Source organism: Narcine bancroftii, chromosome 4, assembly GCF_036971445.1.
Source record: "Narcine bancroftii isolate sNarBan1 chromosome 4, sNarBan1.hap1, whole genome shotgun sequence".
Classification (NCBI taxonomy): domain Eukaryota; kingdom Metazoa; phylum Chordata; class Chondrichthyes; order Torpediniformes; family Narcinidae; genus Narcine; species Narcine bancroftii.
The window spans coordinates 41,277,134-41,294,721 of NC_091472.1; the positions used below are offsets into that span (position 1 = coordinate 41,277,134).

At 42.0% G+C, this 17,588-nt stretch overlaps 1 protein-coding gene across 1 annotated transcript in view; it reads right to left on the reverse strand.

Moving 5' to 3' along the window:
- plekhh2 (pleckstrin homology domain containing, family H (with MyTH4 domain) member 2) overlaps positions 1-17,588 on the reverse strand; it is a 130,955-nt gene that overhangs the window by 108,242 nt on the left and 5,125 nt on the right. Inside the window, exon 3 of the mRNA XM_069931117.1 lies at positions 16,853-17,023. Coding sequence (XP_069787218.1) covers positions 16,853-16,975 — 123 coding nt within the window. The 5' untranslated portion in view covers positions 16,976-17,023. The remainder of the gene's footprint in view (positions 1-16,852; positions 17,024-17,588) is intronic.

A 17,588-nucleotide genomic window follows, 5' to 3' on the forward strand; every position in this document is an offset into this window, starting at 1 on the left:
ACTACTCTGCACTTTTTATTTACAGGCAAGCCAATTCTGAATCCACATAGCCAAGGTTCCATGAATCCCATGTCTCATGACTTTCTGAATGAGTCTCTCATGGAAGACTTTGTCAAATGCCTTAATAAAATACATACAAGCCACATCTACCACATCTTCAATTTATTTTAAAACCTCCTCAAATAACTCAATTATGTTCATGAAGCACAACCTTCCCCATACTTCCCATGCTGACTACCCCCAAGAAGTCTGTACTTCTCCAAATTCTCATAATTCCTGTCCTTAAGAATCCTTTTTCAATAATTTGCCCACCAGTGACACAAGACTCACTTTTTCAAACAAGGGGACCATGTTTGCCATTCTTAAATCTTCTGGCACCTTCCCTATAGCCAAGGAGAATGCAAAGATCATAGCTAACACTTTTCCCTCCATTCCACAGCAACCTGGGGTAGATCTCATCCAGTCCTGGGACTTAGCAGTCTTTGTGTTTTTAAGAAGATCCAGCACTTCCTTTTAACTAATCTCAACATGGTCCAGTATATAAGCATGTTCTTTTCTCTGGTGAATACTGAAGCAAAGTATTCATTTAGGACCTCCTTAACCTCCTCTGTCTTCAGGCACATGTTGACTCCTTTATTCTTAAACAGCCCAACCTTCACTCTTATCATCCTTCTGTTCTTCAGTTTGCATAGAGCGCCTTGGGGTTCTCCTTAATTTTACTTGCCAAGGCCTTCTCGTGTCCCCTTCGAGTTCTCCCAAGTTCTTTCTCAAGTTCCTTCCTGGCTAGCATACAATTCTCATGACCCCTTCCTATTTCTTGCTTCCTATATCAAATGTATGCATTATTCTTCCTCTTAACTAGCTGCCTTGCCAGTCAAATCTGGTTCCCTTTTCCCACCATATTTTCACTGTTTCAATGGGATAAACCTATCCAAAACCCCACACAAGTGGTAACAAAACATCCTCCACATTACTTCTCTGTTTTCTCCCGTGAACATCTGTTCCCAATTTACTCTCCCTAGTTCCTGCCTCATAATTAGCCCTTCCCCAATTAAACACTTTCCCATTTTGTCTGTTTTAGCCTTGTCCAGAACTATGCTAAAGCTCAGATAGTTGTGGTCACCATCACCGAAATGCTTCCCCATTAAGAGGTCTGTCAACTGATCAAATTCATTACCCAGTACTAGATCCAGTAGTATGGCCTCTCTTCTCATCAGGTGGTCCACATACTCTGTCAGGAATCTTTCTTGAACACCACACACCTGTCAAATTCTGTCTCATCTAACCCTCGCAGTCAGGAGGCATCAGTCAATATTTGGGAAGTTGAAGTCTCCCATAATAACAACCCTGTAATTTCTGCACCAATCCATATTCTGCCTACTTGTCTGTTCTTCAGTGTCCTGAGAGCTATTTGGGGGCCTATAGACTCTTAGCAGTATAGTGATTGCTCCCTTCCCGATTTCTGACTCTACCCACACCGACTCAGTAGGCAACACCTCTTCAGCATCCTCCCTTTCTATAGTCCTGATACTATCCCTGATCCGTAATGCTACCCACTCCCCCACAACCACCCCACCTTTATATCCCACCCTTTTTCTTTTAAAACACCCAAAGCCCAGTACCTGCATCAACCAATCCTGTTCTTCCACCCCAAATCTCTGTAATGGCCACATCTTAATTTCACATACTTCTAAACTCATCTCCTTTATTCCTAAAACTCCTTCTATTGAAATAGACAATTTAAACTCTCCAACTGGCTACATTTATGCTTCCTCCCCTGACTGCCTTTCCTCATAAACCCACAGCCGACTGCAACAAACTTTTCATCTTCTGCTAAACTAGTTTAAACTATCCCCAACAGCTCTAGTAAACCTGCCCACCAGTTCAGGTGCAGCTAGTCCTTTTTTGTACAGGTCAGATCTTTGCCACAACTTCCTATTCTTACCCTCACTGTAATCCAGAGATTACTACCCTTCAGGTCCTTCTTCTCAGCTTCCTTCCTAACTCCCTATAATCTCTCCTCAAGATAAAGCTTTATATGCAACAGTTTCTCTCTCCTTCACCACCCCACCCCCACAACCCGAGAACTACAGCTGTATGATGGTTTGCAAAACCAAGTAATTCTCACGTGGAGAAACACAAAGACTGCTGATGTTGGAATTTGAGCAAACAAAAAAAATACTGGAGAAATTCAATGTGTCAGATATCATCCATCAGTTGAAATGGTCAGTGAACATTTAAAAAAAACAAGATTTTTTTAAAAAGATGAAAGAAGTTGGGGGAGTGGAAAAATGTGTGAGAAGTGGAGAGACATGTTGAGGTAAAGACCATTAGGAAGGTCATGAAGGGGGAGGGGAGGGGGAGAGAGAAAAGAAAAGTTAAAGGGGAAAATCCTCATATTTCCCTAATGATTGTCACATTTGAAAACCAAACTGAAGTAGAGCTCCAAGTTAAATAATTTATCTCCCTACAGGTACGGATTTCGCTATCAATGACCAGCCTTATCAAGGAACAACCACCATTTGCAATGGGATTGCAGCAGGACGAAAATTCACACAACAGATGACTTCACTGTAGGTTTGGTTATTCTTGTTCCCAGGCACATCCTAATTAGTCAGTGTTTTCCATTAAACATGGGCCAAAATAATTTAGATGTAGGAGACTGTGTCAACACAACTTCAGCTTTATTTATCTTCAGCATCTTCCAATAAATGGTAGAATCCAGTTACGTGATTAGAAAGGATTATCACTGGTGTATCTTCAACCAGCCCACAAGCCATGTTAACAAGAAGCATTTGTTGCATTACTTTTAAATCAATCTAAATGGATTTAAATGCTAACTTTTCCTTAATTTCCTTAATCCAGTACCTCAATTTTTAAACCATTAAAGTCCTAATTAAGTGCATATTCTTTAGACCATAAAACATTAGAGCACAGAAACAGGTCCCTTCAGCCCCTCTAAACTGTGCTAAATTATTATTCTGCCTAGTCCCGCCATCTACTTGCCCAAATTCTTCTTAAATATTAAAATTTAGCCCATATTCACCATTTCAGCTGGCAGCTAGTTCCACACTCCTTCCACTCTGTGTGAAGAAACTCTCTCCAATCTTCCCCATAAACATTTCCCCTTTCACCCTTAACCCATGTCCTCAGGTTTGTATCTCACCTACCTTAAGTGGAAAAAGCCTTCCTATATTTACTATATCTCTACCCCTCATAATTTTAAATACCTCAATCAAATCTCCCCTCATTTTTCTATGCTCCAGGAAATAAAGTTCTAACCTGTTTAACCTTTCCCTGTAACTCTGTTCCTGAAGTCCAGACAACTTCCCAGTAAATCTTTTCTGCACTCTTCCATTGGTATTGGTATCTTTCCTGTAGTTAGGTTTAGTTTAGTTTAATTTAATTGATATAGCACATTTAAAACAACTCATGTTGACTCAAGTGCTGTACAGATCATAAATTACATCTTAACTTAAGCAGCTATTTAAAGCACAGTATAAAACAGGTCACAGAGGTTTAGAACTGTACATTCAACATGGTCACAATTAATAATCATTTCAAAGCTCTTGTGAGTAAAGTACATCTTCAACCTGGATTTAAAAGGGTTAAAGGAAGGGGCTGATTTGATGGCGGGAGGAATGTTGTTCCACAGTTTGGGGGCTGGTATCGCAAAGGTGCGATCTCCCGAGTCTGCGATTTGAGTGCGGAACAACCTAGCACCCTAAATTGGCCGATGTGAGGGGTCACAGAGTGGAATAGGGAGTTAGGAGATTGGTAATATAGGAGGGTGCTAGTCCACTGATGGCTTTGTAAACAAACTGGTGAACTTTATAATCTATCCTGTGCCATATTGGCAACCAGTGAAGGGAGGCGAGAATAGGGGTTATATGGTCCCTTTTCTTGGCTTGTTCATTATCTAAAACCAGACAAAGTCATGTATGAACACATTCTTCCTATTTTAAAGGAGCAAAAGTGGAAGGTAATCTTCTAAATTTAAATTGATCAAGTCTAGAATGTGGTGTCGATGTGTTGTTCACAAATGCCGGTTGTGATTGTATTTTCCCCCATCTTTTTTGATTGTTGAAAGTTATTTTTAAAAATTCTCTGCCCTGTCATTCACCCTCTATATAAGTGATGATGAGCTACAGTAAAGTCCTTGGTACCTGCATTGAATTCGCCCATCGTTATTGAATGAAGATCTACCGGGACCAATGCCTGAAGAGGGCGCACAAAATCAGTGAACCAGTGCGGACTTGAAAGGCCAACATGGCCTGTTTCCGCTCCGTAAATGGTTATATGGACAGTAATGATATAATTTTCGCAACAGTGCAGAACTGTAAAAAGCTAGCTTTTACTACTGCATTGACTTGTTTGTCAAACTCAAAGTTGGAATCAAATATCACACCAAGTGATTTGACATGTGGTTTAATTAGGGTGGCTAAGTTGCCAAGGGTATTGGCGATAATTTTGGTGGAATAGGGGGGGGGGGGGGCAAATAGGATGATCTCTGATTTGCCTTAGTTTAGCTGCAGGAAGTTTTGAGCCATCCAGAACTTTATGTCCCCCAGACAGTCGATGAGGCTGCTTATCTTTGCTTGACTGTTAGTCTTCAGGGGGAGATAGAGCTAGGTGACCAAAACTGCACAGAATACTCCAAATCTGGCCTCACAATGTCTTATCCAACTCCTATACTCAATACTCTATTTATAACCCTACCTACCTGTGACCATACTTTCATGGAATCATGTATTTGTATTCCTCGATCCCTCTGTCCTATCAGATTCCTCAGAGCCCTTCCGCTTTCTGTGTATGGCTACATTGGTTTGCTCTTCCAAAGTACAACATTTCACACTTGTCTGCATTAAATTCCATCTTCCATTTTTCAACTCATTTTTCCAGCTGGTCCAGATCCTTCTGCAAGCTTTGAAAGTCTTTCTCTCTATCCACAACAACTCCAATCTTTCTATCAACTGCAAACTTTCTCTGTTTCAAGTTCCTTGCATTTCCCTGCTGCCTTTATGCCCGTTGTTCCACTAGCCATCCCGCAATACTATGAGATCTTCTGTTACAAGTGGTGGCTGTTGTTGCAAGCCAACATTAGTGCACACCATCAAAAAGCAAAGATGCAGATGGGTTTAACTGTGGATCATTAATAATGATCATATCACAGAATAAGATGAAAATACTGGAGAAGTACAAAAATCCCTTTTTTTTTTAAAAAAAAGGGATCTTAATTATATTCTATCTAATTTCTATTCAAGATTAATTTTGGCTATGTTGAATAATGGATTAACCATTAACTCAATATAATCACAGAATTTGATGTTTTCAATGGGATAGGTTGTTAATAATTATGGTAACACTTGATTTACAAATTTTGGGTGATATGCATATGATATGATTGGATTTTGGTTATTAATTAGAAGACCACGTATTAAGGGTTTTATCTATTAAACTCTATAAAAAATAATTTAAATAAAAACGAAGATGTTGCCCTCCAGCCTTTTTCCAGGACTTTCGTTCAGTTGAATTTAAAACAATTTTGATGGGATACAAATCCCTTAGTATCTGTAGTTGCTAACCAAAGTGACATTTCCTTGTCTTAACTCAGCAATTTCTGTTCTATTAGGGATCTCAGAACAACTACAGATCTTGTCTACTAATCATTTATATATTTTTAAATTCAAAACAATAAACAGCTTCTTTTAAAAAATTGTTCAACCAAATTATTGAAAAAAAGTGTAGATCTTCTTACTCCACAAAGCCCCAATTCTTCTTGAAGTATAGTTACATGCCTATTGTCAGATATTCACTACCTCCAAAGGTTGACATTTGCCTGGATAACAAGGGAGGTAGGTTATTCTGCCATAATTCTGCATCACAAATGGCACATTGCCCCTTTACCTAATAGCCACATTTCTTCAATTTCCAACAGAAACACTCAAGAGAGAGTAGATGTTAAGAAAAACCTTCTCTCCTAGGGGAATACAATGACAAAAAAACATGTTTCCTTACCTTGGTGAACTTGGAAACAAACATCAATACCCATCAATCACCATTCTGACACATTGTCTATCTAATAGCAATTCATCAAACAGGATGAACAAGAACACAAGAAAATAGGAGCAGGTGTGGGCCACGGGGCCTTTCAAGCCTTCCCCACACAAAAACATACATGTGAACTGAAGAAAATTCAAAGTTTTCCACCAAACATCATGATTACCCTTTCACTTCAAGACTGTAATATTGTGGGGTTTTTTTTCAAGATAAAGGTACCTATTGCAATCATTTTAAATAGCTCAATGCCCACTTGTGGGACATTAGTAACCTCAAGGCTGCATTAATGCACACAGAGCCTGGACCTAATTTCCAGGCTTCAATGACAGAATAATTGTTCAGAAAGTACTCAAGGAGATAACTGGCAAGTGTTAGAAAAGCTGTTGCTTCTCAAAGTTTATTTTTCAATTTGGATTTACAATGTTCACTCATCTTGAGATATTTTTAATATCATATATGCTCTCCATTAAAAAGGAGATGATATCAAACATAAAACAAAAGTCTACAAGTACATGCAGATCCATACCAGATCTCTTTCACCAATTTCAGTCTATTTCCACAATTCCAGAGATGCTGATTGTCTTACAGGCTCCAATCACTGAAATTGGTAAGAACATCACCACAATCTCAATCTGCACTGGAGCACCACAGGGCTGCATTCTTAGCCTCCTGCTCTACTCACTTTACACCTACAACGTTGGCTCAGTATGACACCAACACCATTTGCAAATTTGCTGACGATACTGCAATGAAACAGCATGCAGAAGGGAGAATGAAAACCTGACTGAATGGTGCACCAACAACAGCCTTGCACTCGATGTCACCAAAACCAAAAATCTAATTGTTGACTTCAGGAAGGGAAAACCAGAGGTGTACGATCCAGTGATCAGTGGGGGAAATCAGAGTAAATTTAAATTCCTGAGAGTTACCATCTTGGAGGTCCTTTCCTGAATCCAACATACTAATTTCATCGTGAAGAAAACATGCCAGTGACTCTGACATGCCAGGAGTTTGCAGAGATTTGGTATGACATCAGAAACCATGGCAAACTTCTTCAGATGTGTAGAGAAAAGTGTGGTGATCAGCTGCACCACAGCCTGGTAGGGGACACCAATACCTCTGAGCAGAAAGCCATGCAAAAGTTAATGGACACAGTCCAGCACATCACAGCAAAACTGTCCCCACCATAGAGAAAAATCAATATTGAACATTGCTGTCAGAGAGCAGCAGCAATTACCAAGGATCCACAATACCCAGGACATCCCCTTTTCTCACTGCTACCAACAGGAAAGAGGTGTAGGTTCCACAAGGCTTGTACAACCAAGTTCAGAAACAGTTACCACCTCTCCACTATGAGACTCTTTTGAGAATCATTACTCTGCACACTATTTATGACTGAATATATTTTTTTTACTCTATTTACACAGTTTGTTCATATTTCTCATATATGTACACATCTTTTTTTAATTGTATAGTTTATAGCCATGAAAGATCCCAACAATGAAGACGCTGTTTACATCCGGTACCGCACGGATGGCAGTCTCTTCAATTTGAGGCGCCTGCAAGCTCACACCAAGACACAAGAGAAACTTGTCCGTGAACTACTCTTTGCAGACGATGCCGCTTTAGTTGGCCATTCAGAGCCAGCTCTTCAGCGCTTGACGTCCTGCTTTGCGGAAACTGCCAAAATGTTTGGCCTGGAAGTCAGCCTGAAGAAAACTGAGGTCCTCCATCAGCCAGCTCCCCACCATGACTACCAGCCCCCCCACATCTCCATCGGGCACACAAAACTCAAAACGGTCAACCAGTTTACCTATCTCGGCTGCACCATTTCATCAGATGCAAGGATCGACAATGAGATAGACAACAGACTCGCCAAGGCAAATAGCGCCTTTGGAAGATTACACAAAAGAGTCTGGAAAAACACCCAACTGAAAAACCTCACAAAGATAAGCATATACAGAGCCGTTGTCATACCCACACTCCTGTTCGGCTCCGAATCATGGGTCCTCTACCGGCATCACCTACGGCTCCTAGAACGCTTCCACCAGCGTTGTCTCCGCTCCATCCTCAACATCCATTGGAGCGCTTTCATCCCTAACGTCGAAGTACTCGAGATGGCAGAGGTCGACAGCATCGAGTCCACGCTGCTGAAGATCCAGCTGCGCTGGGTGGGTCACGTCTCCAGAATGGAGGACCATCGCCTTCCCAAGATCGTGTTATATGGCGAGCTCTCCACTGGCCACCGTGACAGAGGTGCACCAAAGAAAAGGTACAAGGACTGCCTAAAGAAATCTCTTGGTGCCTGCCACATTGACCACCGCCAGTGGGCTGATATCGCCTCAAATCGTGCATCTTGGCGCCTCACAATTTGGCGGGCAGCAACCTCCTTTGAAGAAGACCGCAGAGCCCACCTCACTGACAAAAGGCAAAGGAGGAAAAACCCAACACCCAACCCCAACCAACCAATTTTCCCCTGCAGCCACTGCAACCATGTCTGCCTGTCCCGCATCGGACTGGTCAGCCACAAACGAGCCTGCAGCTGACGTGGACTTTTTACCCCCTCCATAAATCTTCGTCCGTGAAGCCAAGCCAAAGATAAGTATAAATTCTGCCTAGCTTGCAAAGAAAAAGTATCTCAGGGTTGTATGTGATGTAATGGATGTACTTTGACAATAAATTTGAAGTTTGCATGCTTCCAGCATTTTATATTTGTTTTTAGAATGTTAGCACCTGTTTCCTCCCCCCCACCACTAAATTTCTGAATTATTTTAATTAAACCTAAACCATTTCTGAAAATTTAAGGTTAGCTTTTCTGTCCTATGATTTTTCATAAAAGTAGTTTTACTATTATACCCATCTGATTTATAGTGGGGGGGGGGGTAATTTTTCATGCCACATTTCCATAAAATCTGAACTTTACAAACCCAAGTAGTATTGTTTATTTGAAAATAATTCTCCAGCAAATGTGTTTACAATATGCCACATTGTTGTAAATTTGTATGGGAAATGGAAAAATAATACCCGGAATATTTGTCTATCCAATATACAACATTTTTGTCTCAATTGTTAACTGGTGCAACACAACTCAACCCATCGCAGTCAATTCCCATAATAGCACACCCATTGTTAAAGAATGAGGAATGGGTTACGAAAACTTCAAATCACAGTATAGAAGCAGGACCCCAAGTCTGCACCAACCAGTCATTTATACTAATCTCCCTCCATTCCATCAACATCCCGGAGATTCTACTATACACCTGTGCACTAGAAGCAATCTTAAAGTCAATTAACCTAACATTCTCACAACTGTGGCATGTGGGAGGAATTCAGAGTATCTGGGCAGATTGCCTGCCTGTTGATATTTAGTGATTGCATCTAATTGCACCATCTCTTCTGGCAGTAACTTACAGATATCAACACTCTCGGTATTCAAATTTTGCCCCCAAATGCCCTTTAAAACTCCTTCCTCTCACCTTAAACCAAAACCCTTTTCTTTTTGATTTTCCTACGATGGGGAAAAATTGTTTATCTAGTCTATCTGTACTGCTTATAATTTTATATAAATCTATTAGTTCACCACTTGGTCTCCGTCACTGCAGGGAAAGCAATTATATAACCATATAACAATTACAGCACGGAAACAGGCCATTTTGACCCTTCTAGTCCTACCTCGCTGCACTTTGCCCATAACCCTCCATTCCCCTCCCATTCATATACCTATCCAATTTTTCCTTAAATGAAAAAATTGACCCTACCGCCACTACTCCCGGAAGCTCATTCCATACAGCCACCACTCTCCGAGTAAAGAAGTTCCCCCTCATGTTACTTCTAAACTTTTCCCCCTTAACTCTTAACTCATGACCTCTTGTTTCAATCTCTCCTACCCTTAAGGGAAAAAGCCTATCCACATCAACTCTATCTACCCCCCCTTCATAATCTTAAATACCTCTATCAAATCCCCTCTCAACCTTCTATGCTCCAAAGAATAAAGACCTAATCTGCTCAATCTTTCTTTGTAATCTAGATTCTGAAACCCAGGTAACATTTTCGTAAATCTTCTCTACACTCTCTCTACCTTGTTGATATTCTTCCTATAATTCGGTGTCCAGAACTGCACACAGTACTCTAAATTTGGCCTCACCAATGCCTTGAACAGTCTCATTATCACTTCTCAACTCCTGATTTCTATGCTTTAATTTATAAAGGCCAGCATACTAAAAGCCTTCTTCACCACCCTATCCACATGAGATTCTACCTTCAGGGAATGATGAACCGTTATTCCTAGATCTTTCTGCTCCACTGTATTGTTCAATGTCCTCCCATTTACTACACGTCCTGTTTTGATTATTCCTTCCAAAATGAAGCACTTCACACTTCTCAGCATTAAACTTCATCTGCCATCTTTCAGCCCACTCCTCTAAGCAGATCCAAATCCCTCTGCAATCATTGAAAACCTTCTCTATTATCCACAATTCCACCTATTTTAGTATCATCTGTTATATATAGAGAATTTAGGTTAAAATGTCTTAAGTTAAAATGTGATGATTAATCATAAAAAGGGAAGCCAGAACGGACAGGGAGCTTACTAGCAGCCAAGGACAAAAGGTTCAGCTGGATATGTTTTTTTAAACATATCTTTTCATGGTCATAGTGAGAGACATGCAGGAGACAAAAGATTGATAAGAAGGGTGAGAAACAGAATTTAGTGTATGTAGAGTTCGCAGCGTACGTAACGAACGTGATAATTAAAAATGCAGTTGTACTTAGGATGCTTTTGCAATACTAACCAATTAAAACAGTATTAATAAGAAGGGGAAGGGCAAACAATAAGGGTATAAAAATCAATGCACTGTATGTATCGGGGCTTAACTGGTGAGAAGCCAGTTGAGTCCAACTCTGCAGACTTGTAAATAAAGCTTGTCGTGTCATCAGTTTTAAAGAGACTCATGTGTGAGAAGTTTTATTTCTGACAAATGGGGGCTCGTCCGGGATCTACACTCCGGCCGTGAGGGGAGGCGAGAAGAGGGACATCGGAGGTGGTGCACCCCGCTGAGTTCAGCGGCTCCTAGTCCCTTGCTCGTCGCTTCGGGCGGCTTGAGCGAGTGGTATCCGGACAAGGTGACACGACAAGACGGAGAGGAGAAGGGTGACGGTTCAATTCCCGAGAAGACACCGGTAAGTGACGACTTATGATTGTGGTGTGGGGATTGGGTAACAGGTGTAACGGGATACACCTGTTTGGATAAAAAAAACCTAACATAATAGATCAGGTATAGAGCTTTTGTCGTGGCGTGAGGACCCTGTCGTGGGACTCTAGGATATACCCCAGGGAAACCTCGGCGGTAACCGAAGGAGGGACAGCACCTCCGACGAAGTGCCGAGAAGAGAGGGGTCGACCCCAGGGAAACCTCAGCGGTAACCGAAGGAGGGACAGTACCTCCGACGAGGCGTCTGAGAAGAAGGGAGTAGGGTCCAGAACGAGAGGGTCCTCAGCAACGATAAACGGATCTAGGTGGGAAAATGGGAGGATCAAAATCTAAGGGCTCGTCCGAAAATTCAGGACAATTCCTGGGAGTTCCCCTTGACAGCCCTTTGGGGAGAATGTTTGAAAATTGGGATAGTAAAAGATATCGAGACAAAAACAAGAAAAAGATGGTTCAATATTGTCTCCTTTGGTCGAAACAACCTATTAAAGGTTCCTCGGTCTGGTGGCCGAAATTTGGATCTGATGAGGATTGGGTTAGACAAGCATTAAACATATATGTAAATTCAAGACCAAAGGTGAATCAAGAAGAGTCAGCATATGCATTTTGTTGGGTTCCCTGGCCAGGATCCTTAACAAAATGTTTTAAATTGAGGGAGGCGGGAGAAAAGAAGTGGGAACCTCTGGACAACCTTCCCCCTCCTTATATTCCCCTGGTGCCTACTGCGCCCGAGGAAAGCTCATTACCGGAGGGGAAAGGTGATGAATCTGATTGCCCCGAAAGGGGCCGGGAAAAAAAGAATGAATTAAGGGAGTCGGACCCTAAACTTCCACCGGTAAACCGACCCTGGACAAGATCCCAGACTGGTCCAGGACCATCAAAGTTTTCAATAAGCCTAAATCCCCTGAGGGAAGTTCCTATGGGAGGACCGGGAGGGGGAACGGGATATGTGAATGTTCCCCTAACTAGTACAGAGGTGCGGGGATTTAAGAAAGAAATGAAAAAGTTATTTGAAGATCCTATAGGACTGGCCGAACAGCTCGACCAATTCCTGGGACCAATCACATATACGTGAGAAGAGATGCAGGCAATAATGGGAACATTATTCTCACCCCAGGAGAGGCAGATGATTCGACGGGCTGCCCTCCTCATGTGGGAATATGAACAACCTGGGGACCCCAGACCCCATGAACAAAAATATCCCTTAAATGAATCCAGGTGGGACAAACGAACACCCGAGGGATTGGCAACTATGAGACAATATAGAGAGTGGACAATTAAAGGGATACGGGAGGCTGTGCCAAAGGGTCACAATTTCACCAAGGCATTTGGGAACCACCAGGGGAAAGACGAGTCCCCTACTGATTTCTTGGAGAGGGTGAGAAAGAATGTCCAACAGTATGCGGGCGTGGACCCTAGTACACCAATGGGTGAACAGCTTATTTGAATTGAATTTGTTTCCAAATCATGGCAGGACATTAGAAAGAAACTAGAAAAGGAGGAGGACTGGAGCGAAAAACCCCTAAGCGACCTGTTAAAAAGGCGCAAAAAGTATATGTGCAGAGAGAAGAAGAAGATCAAAAGAGGGCGACAAAGGTTATGGTACAGACTATCCGACAGATGAATGCCGAATCCAGAGGGGAAAGAAAACAAAACCTTCCTCTAAACAATCCAAGATATCCAAGAGAGGGAAGACCCCGGAGGATCGTTAAGTGCTATTACTGCAATGAGGAAGGACACTTTAAGAGGGAATGCCCCCGATACAAGAGGGAATTGCGTGCCCTCGAACTTATGGAAGAAGATTAGGGGGGTCAGGGGTTCCAAATGTTAGGGACCAAGTATAAGAGGGAACCCCTGGTAAAACTAAAAATTGGTCCCAAGGGAGAAGAGGTGGTGTTTATGGTGGACACAGGAGCGGAATGAAGTAGTGTAATAACTGTGCCAATCGGGACTGAACCTGTAAAAAGTAATTTGACAATTTCTGGGATAGAAGGGGCTCCCAGAATGGTATCAATAATTCCCCAAGTAACAGTGAAACTGGAAGAAAGAGAAGGGGTACAAGACCTCTTGTTGTTACCGTCGGCTGGATTTAACCTCCTAGGAAGGGACTTACAGGCTCTCCTAGGTTTGGGTGCTCTCCCTGTGGACGGAGAAGTGCGAGTCCACCTCTGTGCTCTAAAGGAAGAGGATGAACGGCAGATTGACGAGAGAGTCTGGTATAAGGAGGGAAATCGAGGAGGTCTGGACATCCCACCTTTACATGTCACATTAATACCAGGTCATCAGCCGGTAAGGAAACGTCAGTATCCTATTTCTTTGGAAGGGAGAAAAGGGCTACAGCCGGTAATTGAGACTCTAATACGAGACGGACTATTAGAAGAATGCATGTCACCTTATAACACCCCTATACTCCCAGTGAAAAAGTCAGATGGATCCTATCGCCTAGTTCAGGATCTAAGAAGTTTGAATGCTATTGTTCAGACCCGCCACCCAGTGGTGCCTAATCCCTATACTATTATGAGTCGGATTCCCCCAGACCATGAGTGGTTTAGTGTTATCGACTTGAAGGATGCCTTCTGGACGTGTCCATTAGAAGAGGAAAGTAGAGATATGTTCGCGTTTGAATAGGAAAATCCATGGACAGGTAGACGGAGACAGCTTCGGTGGACTGTATTGCCCCAACGGTTCACTGAATCTCCGAACCTGTTTGGCTATATACCAGGCCATCAGAGGGGAGATACCCCGACAGCAATTGGAAACAGACTGGCTGATGAAGAAGCTAAAAGGGCAGCCATGCAACAAGAAGTCCGTTTGCTGACCTTAATCCCAATAAGACAAGGCATAAAGAAGGCTCCCATTTTCACTGCTAAGGAAGAAAAGGACATGGCTCAGCTGGGCGCAAGCCAGCTGCCTGATGGAACATGGAAGACACCAGATGGAAGAATGGTTCTAAATAAAGAAATAACTCGCAATATTTTAAAACACCTGCATCATCAGAGCCACTGGGGCACCCAAGCCTTATGTGACACAGTGCTTCGAGAATATGTGTGTAAGGGAATCTACACCTTGGCCCAACAGGAGGTGCAGAACTGTCACCTATGCACAAAAATTAATAAGAAGATAATGAGGACAGGGACCATGGGAGGTCAACCATTAGCCATACGCCCTTTTCAAAGTATCCAGATCGACTTCACAGAGTTACCTCAAGTCCAAAGATGGAAGTATCTGTTGGTGGTAATAGATCACTTTACTCGATGGGTGGAAGCCTTCCCAACAGTAAATGCTACAGCCTCTACAGTAGCTCGCCTCCTCCTAGAACAGATAATCCCCAGATATGGTATAATGGATTCTATAGACTCAGACAGGAGTCCACATTTTTGTTCAAAAATCCAGCAATTGATTTGTAATGCATTACAGGTCTCTTGGAAATTGCATACCCCTTGGCATCCACAAAGCTCAGGGAGGGTTGAACGTATGAATGGAACCCTAAAAATGCAATTGACAAAATTAATGGTGGAAACTAAAATGCCTTGGATAAAGTGTCTGCCCCTGGCTTTATTGAGAATTCGTACTGCCCCACGAAAAGATGTAGGGTTGTCCCCTTATGAAATGATGTTTGGGCTTCCCTTCTGGAGTACAGTTGAGGGGTGTCCCACCTTGGGGGAAGGGGATATATTTGTTAGGAACTATTTACAGGCACTGTCATGCTCTCTTACAGATTTACGAAAGAGAGGATTATTGGCACAAACACCGCCTCTAGACTTTTCTTTACACAAAGTGGAACCAGGAGACTGGATTCTCATCAAGACCTGGAAAACTGAAAAACTCCAGCCCCAGTGGGAAGGTCCATACCAAGTTCTCTTAACTACAGAGGCTGCAGCATGAACAAGAGAGAAGGGGTGGACACACGCATCCAGATTTAAGGGACCTGTAGAGGCGCCTCAGGACCCTGATACGAACTCAGATTGGACTTATGTTCCTGGAGAAAAACCTCTTACCTTGCGATTTCGCAGAAAGACTTGATTCACAATGTTATTGTTATGTTCTTTGATTTTTCTTAGTTTGCCTATGTCTTTATCAGGTGTGAAATGTAAGAAATGCAGAGACACAGTGGTCCTGTTTCAGGACCACATTTGGGGAAGAAAGGAGGGTAATTTTATTTCCCATACCTCAGTTCCTGAGAAATGCTGGGCAGAAAATACCACCCAACATCCATATACCCCTTGTGTGGAAAAAGAAGGAAATAATATGGGTCATTATATACAGATTCCTAATACCACTCCTTTCCCTCTTAACGGTTGGAAGGGTGACTCAGGCCCACCATGCCCTGATGGACTCTGGTTTTGCATACACCAGCGTACTGTTCCAATAAGAAGTTCCACTCCACACTCGAAAGTGCCTGCCCCTTTAAGACAACCGGACTTAGTTCGAGTCCATCCAAATAACCATGAAAGTTTCGGTCACGCAGTTGGGGGAGATAACCTTTTTGTTGATCTTGCAACTAGAATTGCAGGAACTTTTAATGTAACCAATTGTTGGGTCTGCGGGGGTCCACGGATGTCAGAGCAATGGCCTTGGTGGGGGGAGACCCTCAATTCATTGACCATGATTTCCCGAATTTGGACAACTAACCGAACGAGATCAAGAGAAACTTGGTCTCTCTCTAACGTCCCCTCTGGTTTTTATTGTCTCTCACGAACCGGCAAATACCCAGTAGGAAAAAGTCTCACATATTTACTAATCCAATTTACCGCCCCATCATCTGGATCATTAATGTATATGACAAACAGCAAAGGACCCAATACAGATCCCCGAGAAACACCACTCGTCACCGGCCTCCAGGCTGGCAAACAGTTATCTACTACGACTCTCTGGCATCTCCCTTCCAGCCACTATTGAATCCATTTGACCATCTCAAAATTAATATGCAACGACCAAACCTTCCTAACTATCCTTCCATGCAGAATCTTATCGAAGGTCTTACTGAAGTCCATATAATTTGGATTGATGTCCTTCAATCTAGGCAACATCTTAGTGCATCTCCTCTACATTTGTGGCAACCAGAAATGTACACAATAACCCAAAAGCCATCTAACCAGTGTTTTGTAAAGATGTAACAAAACTTGCCATTTTTTTTTCTATTTTAAGATCCAACCTATGAAACCAGACATACCATCTGCTTGCTTTAATACCAATCCACCAATTTTGGGTAACCTCACACTGTACTGAGGAATGTGGACAAGCAGAGGGACTATCATTTGTTATATACATCCTATCTGTACTGGACTTCCCAAAATGTTTAATCCATGCAGGGAGACATTGCAAACCCACAGAAGCAATTATTTTGCTAAAGTTTATGGATGAAATGAAATATTTGTGAGTTAGCTCAGTTTCATTCAGCACAGAGTAGAAAAATGGACACATTCCACATTTTGGATGAATACATAATATAGAGACTCAAGAGAACAAGCCTTTAATTAAAAAAATGGAAGCATGACTAGTACTCAATAGTCCACGCCACACATTTTCCCTTCTCACCCATAGCTCACTGAAAACTCCTATTGTAAATGTCTATATTTACTTGCCTTCTCTGCAAGTAGCTCTCGAATTTTGCTGGCCTGCACACGAAATTTCAACATTTGTGCCTCAAGAGTCATACATCGCTCTTTCCAATTTGTATCTCCAGCCATCTCAGAACATTCAGCCATGTTCAGCTTCAATCTTGTTAGCAGCTAGAGGCGTTGATATCCAATGTTCTAGAAACAATAGTGAAAGAGGAATAAGAACTAAGCACAAATTGTAGAGATAAATAAACAATTCAAAAACTCAGAGAAAGGACTATTTATTGCATCTTGGATCAGCAATGGATTAAGGGCAACATTGTGATCAATTTCAGTTTTTTTTTCAGCCTAGCCTTTTAAGAACAGCAAAACTGCATTGAATTATTGTTATCTCTATCATGCGTCAATGAAAAGATTTGTTTTACGTGCAATCTCGGCAAGTCAATCTCTACAGAGTCCAACAGGTATTGCAAGAATTAAAAAAAAGTTTTACAATGAACAAAAGTGCAGAGTACTTTGAGAACTACAGTACAAGAACTCACAGAACTACAGTACAAGATAAAATGTTAAATGGGAAAAGCACTGTGCAAGGCTACATTCTATACAACGGAATAGCACTGAGTTTTGTCTGAGCGATCAATATCATTTATCCACTCTCAGCGTGCTTCTTAAACAAAGTGCACAATCTATTAAAAAGATGGCCAAGGTCACCCATATTAAGAGCCAACTCACGATGAGCCATGCAATTGGTTGTGTATTT